This window comes from Bombina bombina, chromosome 3 (genome assembly GCF_027579735.1).
Source record: "Bombina bombina isolate aBomBom1 chromosome 3, aBomBom1.pri, whole genome shotgun sequence".
In the NCBI taxonomy this organism is placed as follows: domain Eukaryota; kingdom Metazoa; phylum Chordata; class Amphibia; order Anura; family Bombinatoridae; genus Bombina; species Bombina bombina.
In genome coordinates this window covers 184,361,867-184,375,284 of record NC_069501.1, presented here as the reverse complement: position 1 = coordinate 184,375,284, position 13,418 = coordinate 184,361,867, and the positions used below count along the sequence as shown (strand labels likewise).

The 13,418-nt window shown below is 41.1% G+C and overlaps 1 protein-coding gene across 1 annotated transcript in view; it reads right to left on the bottom strand.

Moving 5' to 3' along the window:
- Positions 1-13,418, bottom strand: part of EPHA6 (EPH receptor A6) — a 1,448,913-nt gene that overhangs the window by 1,069,280 nt on the left and 366,215 nt on the right. Inside the window, exon 4 of the mRNA XM_053706041.1 lies at positions 8,949-9,281. Within this exon, the coding sequence (XP_053562016.1) occupies positions 8,949-9,281 (333 nt within the window). The remainder of the gene's footprint in view (positions 1-8,948; positions 9,282-13,418) is intronic.

Below are 13,418 nucleotides of genomic sequence, written 5' to 3'. Positions count from 1 at the left end.
ATATTCAAGGCTCTTCAGGCTTGGCCTCAGTTAGCAACTCTGAGGTACATCAGATTTCAGTCGGACAACATCACGACTGTAGCTTACATCAACCTCAAGGGGGAACGAGAAGTTCCCTAGAGATGTTAGAAGTTTCAAAAATAATTCGCTGGGCAGAGATTCACTCTTGTCACCTATCAGCTATCCATATCCCAGGTGTAGAGCACTGGGAGGCGGATTTTCTAAGTCATCAGACTTTTCATCCGGGAGAGTGGGAACTCCATCCAGAGGCATTTGCACAACTGCTTCATCGTTGGGGCAAACCAGAACTGGATCTCATGGCGTCTCGGCAGAACGCCAAGCTTCCGTGTTACGGATCCAGGTCCAGGGATCCCAAGGCGACATTGATAGATGCTCTAGCAGCGCCCTGGTCTTTCAACCTGGCTTATGTGTTTCCACCGTTTCCTCTGCTCCCTCGACTGATTGCCAAGATCAAGCAGGAGAGAGCATCGGTGATTCTGATAGCACCTGCGTGGCCACGCAGGACCTGGTATGCAGATCTAGTGGACATGTCATCCTTTCCACCATGGTCTCTGCCTCTGAAACAGGACCTTCTACTTCAGTGTCCTTTCAACCATCCAAATCTAATTTCTCTGAGGCTGACTGCCTGGAGATTGAACGCTTGATTTTATCAAAGCGTGGCTTCTCCGAGTCAGTTATTGATACCTTAAGACAGGCACGAAAGCCTGTCACCAGGAAAATTTACCATAAGGTATGGCGTAGATATCTTTATTGGTGTGAATCCAAGAGTTACTCATGGAGTAAGGTCAGGATTGCTAGGATATTATCTTTTCTCCAAGAAGGTTTGGAAAAAGGATTGTCAGCTAGTTAAGCATCTGGCAGATGTTCCAGACGTTCAGGCATTTTGTCAGGCTTTAGTTAGAATCAAGCCTGTGTTTAAACCTGTTGCTCCACCATGGAGCTTAAACTTGGTTCTTAAGGTTCTTCAAGGAGTTCCATTTGAACCTCTTCATTCCATAGATATCAAGCTTTTATCTTGGAAAGTTCTTTTTTTGGTAGCTATTTCCTCGGCTTGTAGAGTCTCTGAGCTATCTGCCTTACAATGTGATTCTCCTTATCTGATTTTTTTATACGGATAAGGTAGTCTTGCGTACCAAACCTGGGTTCTTACCTAAGGTGGTATCTAACAAGAATATCAATCAAGAGATTGTTGTTCCATCCTTGTGTTACACAATTTGGACGTGGTCCGTGCTTTAAAGTTTTACTTACAAGCTACTAAAGATTTTTGTCAAACATCTGCTTTGTTTGTTGTCTACTATGGACAGAGGAGAGGTCAAAAGGCTTTGGCAACCTCTTTTTCTTTTTGACTAAGAAGCTTAATTCGCTTAGCCTATGAGACTGCTGGACAGCAACCTCCTGAAAGGATTACAGCTCATTCCACTAGAGCTGTGGCTTCCACTTGGGCCTTTAAAATGAGGCTTCTTTTGATTAGATTTGCAAGGCGAAGACTTGGTCTTCGCTTCATATTTTTTCAAAATTTTACAAATTTGATACTTTTGCTTCTTCGGAGGCTATATTTGGGAGAAAGGTTTTACGGGCAGTGGTTCCTTCCATTTAAGTTCCTGCCTTGTCCCTCCCTTCATCCGTGTACTTTAGCTTTGGTATTGGTATCCCACAAGTAATGGATGATCCGTGGACTGGATACACCTTACAAGAGAAAACACAATTTATGCTTACCTGATAAATTTATTTCTCTTGTGGTGTATCCAGTCCACGGCCCGCCCTGTCATTTTAAGGCAGGTAATTTTTAAATTTAAACTACAGTAACCACTGCACCCTATGGTTCCTCCTTTCTCGGCTTGTTTTCGGTCGAATGACTGGCTATGACAGTTAGGGGAGGGGCTATATTACAGCTCTGCTGTGGGTGTCCTCTTGCAACTTCCTGTTGGGAATGAGAATATCCCACAAGTAATGGATGATCCGTGGACTAGATACACCACAAGAGAAATAAATTTATCAGGTAAGCATAAATTGTGTTTTTCCTCTGGCGTGGGTAGGTTTAGTTGAATCAGCTCTGTAAGCCCAGGTTTTAATTTAGACCTCCACCCTTAACCAGCGGGTTGTTATGACAAGTTGGTTGGGGTCGCTCTTCTGGGTTGGGGGTAGTGCCCTAGCTGGAGTGTATGGAAGTAATCGGCTTAATGGTAGCGGCAATGGACATAGTGCCATTTGCACGCTTACATCTCAGACCGCTGCAACTATGCATTCTCAGTCAGTGGAGCGGGGATTACACAGATTTGTCCCCTCAACTGAATCTGGACCAAGAGACCAGGGATTCTCTTCTCTGGTGGCTATCACGGGTCCATCTGTCCAAAGGTATGACCTTTCGCAGGCCAGATTGGACAATTGTTACGACAGATGCCAGCCTTCTAGGTTGGGGTGCAGTCTGGAAATCCCTGAAGGCTCAGGGATCGTGGACTCAGGAGGAGTCTCTCCTTCCATTAAATATTCTGGAACTAAGAGCGATATTCAAGGCTCTTCAGGCTTGGCCTCAGTTAGCAACTCTGAGGTACATCAGATTTCAGTCGGACAACATCACGACTGTAGCTTACATCAACCTCAAGGGGGAACGAGAAGTTCCCTAGAGATGTTAGAAGTTTCAAAAATAATTTGCTGGGCAGAGATTCACTCTTGTCACCTATCAGCTATCCATATCCCAGGTGTAGAGCACTGGGAGGCGGATTTTCTAAGTCGTCAGACTTTTCATCCGGGAGAGTGGGAACTCCATCCAGAGGCATTTGCACAACTGCTTCATCGTTGGGGCAAACCAGAACTGGATCTCATGGCGTCTCGGCAGAACGCCAAGCTTCCGTGTTACGGATCCAGGTCCAGGGATCCCAAGGCAACATTGATAGATGCTCTAGCAGCGCCCTGGTCTTTCAACCTGGCTTATGTGTTTCCACCGTTTCCTCTGCTCCTTCGACTGATTGCCAAGATCAAGCAGGAGAGAGCATCGGTGATTCTGATAGCACCTGCGTGGCCACGCAGGACCTGGTATGCAGATCTAGTGGACATGTCATCCTTTCCACCATGGTCTCTGCCTCTGAAACAGGACCTTCTACTTCAGGGTCCTTTCAACCATCCAAATCTAATTTCTCTGAGGCTGACTGCCTGGAGATTGAACGCTTGATTTTATCAAAGCGTGGCTTCTCCGAGTCAGTTATTGATACCTTAAGACAGGCACGAAAGCCTGTCACCAGGAAAATTTACCATAAGGTATGGCGTAGATATCTTTATTGGTGTGAATCCAAGGGTTACTCATTGAGTAAGGTCAGGATTGCTAGGATATTATCTTTTCTCCAAGAAGGTTTGGAAAAAGGATTGTCAGCTAGTTAAGCGTCTGGCAGATGTTCCAGACGTTCAGGCATTTTGTCAGGCTTTAGTTAGAATCAAGCCTGTGTTTAAACCTGTTGCTCCACCATGGAGCTTAAACTTGGTTCTTAAGGTTCTTCAAGGAGTTCCGTTTGAACCTCTTCATTCCATAGATATCAAGCTTTTATCTTGGAAAGTTCTTTTTTGGTAGCTATTTCCTCGGCTTGTAGAGTCTCTGAGCTATCTGCCTTACAATGTGATTCTCCTTATCTGATTTTTCATACGGATAAGGTAGTCCTGCGTACCAAACCTGGGTTCTTACCTAAGGTGGTATCTAACAAGAATATCAATCAAGAGATTGTTGTTCCATCCTTGTGTTACACAATTTGGACGTGGTCCGTGCTTTAAAGTTTTACTTACAAGCTACTAAAGATTTTTGTCAAACATCTGCTTTGTTTGTTGTCTACTCTGGACAGAGGAGAGGTCAAAAGGCTTTGGCAACCTCTTTTTCTTTTTGACTAAGAAGCTTAATCCGCTTAGCCTATGAGACTGCTGGACAGCAACCTCCTGAAAGGATTACAGCTCATTCCACTAGAGCTGTGGCTTCCACTTGGGCCTTTAAAAATGAGGCTTCTTTTGATTAGATTTGCAAGGCGACGACTTGGTCTTCGCTTCATATTTTTTCAAAATTTTACAAATTTGATACTTTTGCTTCTTCGGAGGCTATATTTGGGAGAAAGGTTTTACGGGCAGTGGTTCCTTCCATTTAAGTTCTTGCCTTGTCCCTCCCTTCATCCGTGTACTTTAGCTTTGGTATTGGTATCCCACAAGTAATGGATGATCCGTGGACTGGATACACCTTACAAGAGAAAACACAATTTATGCTTACCTGATAAATTTATTTCTCTTCTGGTGTATCCAGTCCACGGCCCGCCCTGTCATTTTAAGGCAGGTAATTTTTAAATTTAAACTACAGTAACCACTGCACCCTATGGTTCCTCCTTTCTCGGCTTGTTTTCGGTCGAATGACTGGCTATGACAGTTAGGGGAGGAGCTATATTACAGCTCTGCTGTGGGTGTCCTCTTGCAACTTCCTGTTGGGAATGAGAATATCCCACAAGTAATGGATGATCCGTGGACTGGATACACCACAAGAGAAATAAATTTATCAGGTAAGCATAAATTGTGTTTTTCCCCTGGCGTGGGTAGGTTTAGTTGAATCAGCTCTGTAAGCCCAGGTTTTAATTTAGACCTCCACCCTTAACCAGCGGGTTGTTATGACAAGTTGGTTGGGGTCGCTCTTCTGGGTTGGGGGTAGTGCCCTAGCTGGTGGTCGGTCATAGCCCTGGAGAGAGCAGTCCGAATGCTGAGTGACAGCCTTGGGGAATTGGGGAGGGGTGACGCTTGCTAGGTGCCGGCCTAGGGGTTCCCCTCCTCAAAATTTGGCCAAAGAGCTCAAAAAACATATTAGATCCATTCTATGCTAAGAAGCGTCAGCAATCCGTGCTACGCTGTAGGTACCGTATGAGGCTTTGACCGGCTGTCGGTAGGGGATAGTTAGTTAGGCATAGTTGCCGCCAAGGGTTATAGAACTTTTACAAAGTTCAAGTTAAAAAGTTGCCTAGGAAACTATCTAATAGTTTCGATAAAGTTTACGTTTTAATAAACGTGACCGTGACCAATTCAGTTGTTGTGCCTTTATTATTGGGGGGTAAGGTAAAGCAGAAGGACAGAATAGGAGGTTTATCCCTTATGCTCTTGTACAGCAACATTGGCAGCCATTTTGAAAACCCTGCCACAATATTCTAAAGGAAAATCTATGCACTTCTCTTAAACAGTAAGGCTTTTTTTTTTTTAGCAGAGGGGCACGCTAAAGGGTTAGGTGGAACCCCGCCTCACCTGTAGTAACATCACTAATGACTGCAAAGCCGGATGGGGCCCCTAGAGGAGCAGGCATTGGGGACAATTTATCAAGGGCCGAATGGCCCTTGATGTTCCTGTTTCCATGTGAGCCTTCAGGCTCACCAGAAACAGGAGTTAATAAGCAGCAGCTTTAAGCCTGCAGCTCCTTAACCTGTCCGCTGCCGACATCAATCCACCCGATCACATATGATCGGATTGATTGACACCCCCTGCTAGCGGCCGATTGGCTGCAAATCTGCAGGGGCGGCATTGCACAAGCAGTTCACTAGAACTGCTTGTGCAATGTTAAAAGCCGATAGCGTATCCTATCGGCATTCAGAAATGTCTGGCGGACATGATACGCTACAGCGTATTATGTCCGCCAGACATTGATAAATTGGCCCCATGGTCTCAGTTGAGTCCTCTGAGACCCCTGTGTGTGTGTGTGTGTGTGTGTATATATATATATATATACTGTTTTAATATTTTATCCAGTGAAGGGAAGTACAATAATCCCATTCCATTTGCTTTTAAATGTATTAGCTATTTAACATAATAATATATGTGTCTTTGTGATATCTCATCTGACTTGCCTAATGCACAACAAACATTACAGTGCATGAGGTTAAATTATCTGCCCATTACCGTGAAGCCATTTTTGAAAGATGTTTAATTTAATGCAGTTCCAGAATGAAACTGAAACTGAGTATTATAACTGTGTGAAGAGATAATTCTATGGGTAATTGAATATCAATAATGGATTTTGTACACAGGGGGTGATGTGATTTATAAAATTTGTGTTAAACATTCCTGAAAATTCTTTGTTATTTTACTTACAAAATTGCTGACAGAAAATCCATCAGTATCGCTGCTGGCAAATTACTTTAAAGGGGCATAAACCTCAGAAAATAAAATGGTTTATTACTTGCTGCTCTGTTAATATGTACAAAAATAAAAATAAGGTTACGTTCCCGGTCTCCGTTAATATCTACAATTTATAGGCTACATATACATGATATAATAGTTCTTAATATTTATAAATGTAATCTTTTTTGTGTTGATTTGATCAAACAATAAAATGGTGCATTAATCTAGAGCAGTTTATTTCCCAAATATCTCTAAAAAGAGTGTTATTCTGCTCAATAACAAATCTCAAAAGCACTTCTCAAGAGAAAGGTAAGTTACTAAGCCAAACAAATTAGTTTATCCATCGTATACTTCAGCCAAACTTTTTGTGACATTGGCATATTAAAGGGATATGAAACCCCAAAAAATGTTTTGGTGATTCGGACACAGCATACAATAAAAAAAAAATCTATTTACTTCTATTATCAAATTTGGTTTGTTCACATGATATTCTTTCTTGAAGAGATACCTAGGTAGGCATCTGGAACTCTATATGGCAGGAAATAGTGCTGTCATCTAGTGCTTTAGCAAATAGAAAACATTCTGGCAAAACATAGTGCTCTAGAAAGGGGCCCAGCTCTTAACCATCTGCCCCTGCTTTTTGACAAACGATACCAGGAGAACAAAGACAATTGATAATAGAATTACATTTGAAAGTTGTTTAAAATTGCATGCTCTATCTGAATCATGACAGAATAATGTTGAGTTTCATGTCCCTTTAATGGCACCACATGGTCTAAAAGAAGATGACACTGTATTTTAAGATTGTTGCAGATTGAGGCTGTTTGATAAATAAGATGTAAAATAAAGTTTACATTCATATTTATCAAGCCTTGAATTAAGTAATTGCATCACTTTTTTATACTGAGAAGTAATTGACGTACATGTACATAGGGCCAGATCAATGCTTTGGCCCCCAGTTATCAAGCTGCGTATGCATGAGCGAGCCTGCAGCCGGAAGTTAAGATGCAGTGGTTATCAGACTGCAGCTTTCTAAACAGTAATCCATCTATTAGCTGGTGGATTAAATTACCCCAGGTATGTTCGCCTTGGGGTGACTGACAACCCCCTACTTGCGCACCATTGTGTTATCATAAACAGGGGGCGGCATTGCACAAGCTGACAGATTAGCAGTTGATAAATGCCGGCCTTTGTGCTAGAATGAAATGGCTCTCATTCTACTACCCAAACTATAGCCCTATATTACATAATCATAAATACAAAATAAATACATAAATATAAGTGATTTGGGCTGATTTATATTGTTCTGATCCTACTTTCTCTTGTCAAATGCTGCCTGGGTCCCACTGGTAATAGTATTACATAATACCCTATTTTAGATGCAGCACAAAAAACTAAAATAATGTCAATTTAAAGGCTGGAATAACCATCTTTCTCCTAGCCTTGAGTAAGTGCAAACTAGAAAATATTAAATCATATTAACATGTTCTGAATATATCAATTAAAAAAAATAGACAGTATTGGCTATAACTGTATTCAAGTTTATATTGTATTTGTATAATAGTGTACCAACCTTTTTTTCCCCAAACAGGCCATACAAAGTATTCATTGTTCGCTTTATCAAACTAAATAATTTTGTATATAGTTGTTTATAGTTTTCAGCTATAAGTACAAGAAAGTCAAAAACATTCTAGTAACTTCACAAACAGCTAAACCAGGACACAGTTGCACATTGTGTAAATATACCCCGCTTCAAATTTAGGTAAATGTGTAGGCCTAAAAACAACCAAGTAAAGAAGGTTACAACACATTTATATTTATATTGCATATACGCAGACTGTTCATACGGACATATCATACTCTTGACCCCAGAAATGATGCACAAGTAAAAATAGTCTGCTTACATTTTCTTGCTTGTGGTAATTATTAAAACAGAAAAGGGAGATGCACTGTATGTTGAAAAAAAGCTTCTAGCACCATTTTATGATGACTTGTTGTGCACAAAATGTACTGCTTATAGGGCAGTTGGCGCCATATATGCATAAATTTTTTTCCTACTTTTAAAGTAACAGGTATAGTGAAAAATGTGTTAAATTCACTTTAAAACACTATTATGCATGTCAAATGTAGCTTTTGTTTTTTCAATAATGATCAGATCACAATTTATTGTGTTTAAGTGAATCTTTAAACCAGTAATGTTTTGCAAATATTGACACTTTTATTTTAAAGGTATCAGGTATCAGTATCTAAAACAAAAAAATGTAAATATAATTAAATGAGATATCCACATTAGATTTAAAGGGACACAACATATTTAGTAACAAGGCACTTTTGTTGCCTTTCAACAGAATAACATATCAGCCAAGTCTAAACATTTTAAAAACAAGGTAACGTCTTTTTGGCTGCTATTTTGTCAATAGTGAAATACCACCCACTACTTGCCTTGTTTCGAGCAGTCACTAGCTACAGTCATAAAATTAGCGTAAGTGCATTGTTTTGCAGTTCTTAGCTGATAAAGCCAATAAGGAAAATATATATAGCATGGTTAGCCTTAAAAAGACTACAGTGTGCCCTTTCAGTTCTGAGAATTAGAAAAGCTACAATTTTCAGAGCTAAATTTCATAAAGAGGGTGCAAAATAAAGTATATTGCAAAGTCATTTTACTATTCATTATAAATACCTCTATATTAACACTGTCCCTTTAAAAACAATGGTGTAAGTCAACAAATTGGACTTTTAATAAATTCCATAAATAAATGATTTCTAATGAAAAATATGAACATTGAAATATAAGGGAAAAAAATTACCTTCTTGATCAGTTGCCACCATGATAGCAGCTGCTTGCTTAGGGGAGAAGCTAAGTTCGGAAACTCCATTGGTTGCTTCAATTTCAAATGTGTAGTTGACATGAGAAAGGAAGTCAAGAACGATGACAGAGGAATTAATCAGGCCAGAGTTTCTGGGTACAAAGCGAAGACCCCCACATAGTTCACACTGGTTGGGATCAGAACCGCACTTTTTGCAGATCACGTTATAAGTTATGTCTTTTCGGCCTCCATTATCAAACGGAGGATTCCACTCCAAGTAAAGTGCTGTTTCATTCATGTTAAAGTTTACATTCCTGGGAACTGAAGGTGGTTCTGAAAGCCAAAAGGAACAAATAAAACACAAATTAATACAATTAAGGTGACATTCCACCCATGTGCTCTTGTGTTTTTGGAGCATAACCTAATTTCCCAGTTGTAGTCTGTTGAGCAATCATTTCTCCAATAATCAAGTCTTAGTGAGTAATCAACCTCCTACTGGGATGTTGCTAACACAGCCAAGAACACTTACTTCTCATCCTTATGAAATTGCATTCATCTCTAGATATCTAATGATTTCATTTAAAATGTGTTAAAAATTCATGTCTCTTTCTAACATCTCATATATTTTGTAACTCAATACTGCCTAAAATAAGTAAATAAAATAAAAAGATTTTGCACAAAGGTGATTTATTATGCAATACACAACAGGTGCATTTTGTAACAAACTTTTGCAAACAAGTAGCTACAAACGAGATTACTGTATGGTTCACAATGTTTGCATTATAAAAATGGCATTATGTTTAACAACTCATAGTTTTTGGAGGCAGAAATCCGTTGTTTTGTTGATGATAACACTGGCAACTGGAGTTGTCTGATACCTAACAAGTAAGACAGCAGCCAGCAGCTATGACAAAAGATGCTAATTGTAATAAAATAATTCTGTTGTGTATATGAAAGAATCTATTTTCATGGTAAAATGTTTTACTTTATAAGAAAATTAAACTGAATGCTGGAGAAAATGCATGTTTGTGCATACTTGTGTATTGCTGATCATTGGCTGAGAGGAACTAATCCTTGGGGCCCGATTTATTAATGTGCTGATGGACATGATCCACTGTAGTGGATCATGTCCAACCCTACATCGATAAATGCCGACAGCATACACTGTTGGCATTTATCATTGCACAAGCATTTTGTGTGAGATGCTTGTGCAATGCCGCCCCCTGCAGATTCCTGGCCAACTGGCCACTAGCAGGGGTTGTCAATTAACCCAATCATATGCGATCAGGCTGATTCCTGTCCGCTGCCTCAGAGGTGGCGGACGAGATAAGGAGCAGCGATCTTAAGACTGCTGCTTCTTAACTCCTGTTTCCGGCAAGCCTGAAGGAAACAGATGCATTAGGGGCCATACGGGGCTTGATAAATCAGCCCTTTGAGCTCCAGTTGTGGAGTTTTGCAAGTGTGACAAGAAAAAAAGGGGGGTTTCTGGTTAGAAGTGCATCATTTGTTCCCCAAAATAAATACATTTACTTTTTAAAATTCCTTCTTTAAAACGGACAAGGAACATGCAACGTCCTATGCAACTTGTTACTGCTACTCATATTAAATAGTCAAAAATGTATAATTCTTTTACATTGTTAGAACATATAACACACAGAATGGCCCCAATGCCTTTTATGCTGTCATTTGTCAAAATGAATATAGTACGTGTCTGAACAAGGAAGGGACGTGTCTGTATTATATTTGTAGTGTATTGCTGCACAATGCTTTCAGGTAGATTTTGGTAATTAAAAGGACAGTATAATGTAATACAGGTTCCCTTAATTTGTTTCCAGTGACTTTACAATGGGCCAGATTACAAGTGGAGAGCAAAAACAAAATTTATGCTTACCTGATAAATTTCTTTCTTTTGCGATGTACTGAGTCCACGGATTCATCCTAACTTGTGGGATATTGTCCTTCCTGACAGGAAGTAGCAAAGGGAGCACCACAGCAGAGCTGTCTATATAGCTCCCCCCTTAACTCCACCCCCCAGTCATTCGACCGGAGGCCAAGGAGGAAAAGGAGAAACTATAAGGTGCAGAGGTGACTGAAGTTTACATAAAAAAATACTATCTGTCTTGAATAGACAGGGCGGGCCGTGGACTCGGTACATCGCAAAAGAAAGACATTTATCAGGTAAGCATAAATTTTGTTTTCTTTTGCATGATGTACCGAGTCCACGGATTCATCCTTACTTGTGGGATACCAATACCAAAGCCTTAGGACACGGATGAAGGGAGGGACAAGACAGGAACCTAAATGGAAGGCACCACTGCTTGCAAAACCTTTCTCCCAAAAATAGCCTCAGAAGAAGCAAAAGTATCAAATTTGTAAAATTTGGAAAAGGTATGAAGCGAAGATCAAGTCGCAGCCTTACAAATCTGTTCAACAGAAGCATCATTTTTAAAAGCCCATGTGGAAGCCACCGCTCTAGTGGAGTGCTCTGTAATTCTTTCAGGAGGCTGCTGTCCAGCAGTCTCATAAGCCAAATGGATGATGCTTTTCAGCTAAAAGGAAAGAGAGGTAGCCGTAGCCTTTTGACCTCTGCGCTTTCCAGCATAGACAACAAACAAAGAAGATGATTGGCGAAAATCTTTGGTTGCCTGCAAATAAAACTTCAAAGCACGAACCACGTCCAAGTTGTGCAAGTTGAAGGAGGATTAGGACACAGAGAAGGAACAACAATTTCCTGATTGATATTCCTGTTAGAAACAACCTTAGGGAGGAACCCAGGTTTGGTACGCAAAACCACCTTATCAGCATGGAAAACAAGATAAGGCAAGTCGCATTGTAATGCAGATAGTTCCGAAACTCTTCGAGCTAAAGAGATAGCAACTAGAAACAGAACTTTCCAAGATAGAAGCTTAATATCTATGGAATGCATTGGTTCAAACGGAACCCCCTGAAGAACATTAAGAACTAAATTTAGACTCCATGGCGGAGCAACAGGTTTAAACACAGGCTTGATTCTAACTAATGCCTGACAAAAAGCCCGAACGTCTGGGACATCAGCCAGACGCTTGTGCAATAGGATAGACAAAGCAGATATCTGCCCCTTTAGGGAACTAGCTGACAATCCTTTTTCCAATCCTTCTTGAAGAAAGGAAAAAATCCTAGGAATTCTGATCTTACTCCATGAGTAGCCTTTGGATTCGCACCAAAAAAGATATTTACGCCATATCTTATGATAGATTTTCCTGGTGACATGCTTTTGAGCCTGAATCAAGGTATCTATGACTGACTCAGAAAACCCCCACTTTGATCAAATCAAGCGTTCAATCTCCAAGCAGTCAGTTGCAGAGAAAGTAGATTTGGATGCTTGAATGGACCTTGAATTAGAAGGTCCCGTCGCAGTGGCAGAGTCCATGGTGGTAGAGATGACATGTCCACCAGGTCTGCATACCAAGTCCTGCGTGTCCATGCAGGTGCTATCAAAATCACCAAAGCTCTCTCCTGTTTGATTCTGGCAATCAAACAGGGAAGGAGAGGAAATGGTGGAAACATATAAGCCAGGTTGAATGACCAGGGTACTGCTAGAGCATCTATCAGTACTGCCTGAGGATCCCTGGACCTGGATCCGTAACAAGGAAGTTTGGCGTTCTGACGAGACACCATCAAATTCAATTCTGGTGTGCCCCATAGCTGAACCAGTTGAGCAACCCCCCCGGATGAAAACTCTGACGACTTAGAAAATCTGCCTCCCAGTTCTCTACCCCTGGGATATAGATCGCTGATAGATGGCAAGAGTGAGTCTCTGCCCATCGGATTATCCTGGAAACTTCTATCATCGCCAAGGAACTCCTTGTCCCCCCCCCTGATGAATGATATAAGCTACAGTCGTGATGTTGTCCGACTGAAACCTGATGAATCCGGCCGAAGCCAGCTGAGGCCACGCCTGAAGAGCATTGAATATCGCTCTTAATTCCAGAATATTTATCGGTAGGAGGGCCTCCTCCTGAGTCCACAAACCCTGTGCTTTCAGGGAATTCCAGACTGCACCCCAGCCCAGTAGGCTGGTGTCCGTCGTCACAATAACCCACGCTGGCCTGCAGAAACACATTCCCCTGGACAGGTGATCCTGTGACAACCACCAAAGAAGAGAGTCTCTGGTCTCTTGATCCAGATTTATCTGAGGAGATAAATCTGCATAATCCCCATTCCACTGTTTGAGCATGCATAGTTGCAGTGGACTGAGATGCAAGCGAGCAAACAAAACTATGTCCATTGCCGCTACCATAAGTCCGATTACCTCCATACACTGAGCCACTGACGGCCGAGGAATGGAATGAAAAGCTCGGCAGGTGGTTAAAATGTTTGATTTCCTGACCTCCGTCAGAAATATTTTCATGTCCACCGAATCTATCTATCCAGGAATGGAACTCTTGTGAGAGGAATAAGAGAACTATTTTTTCACATTCACCTTCCACC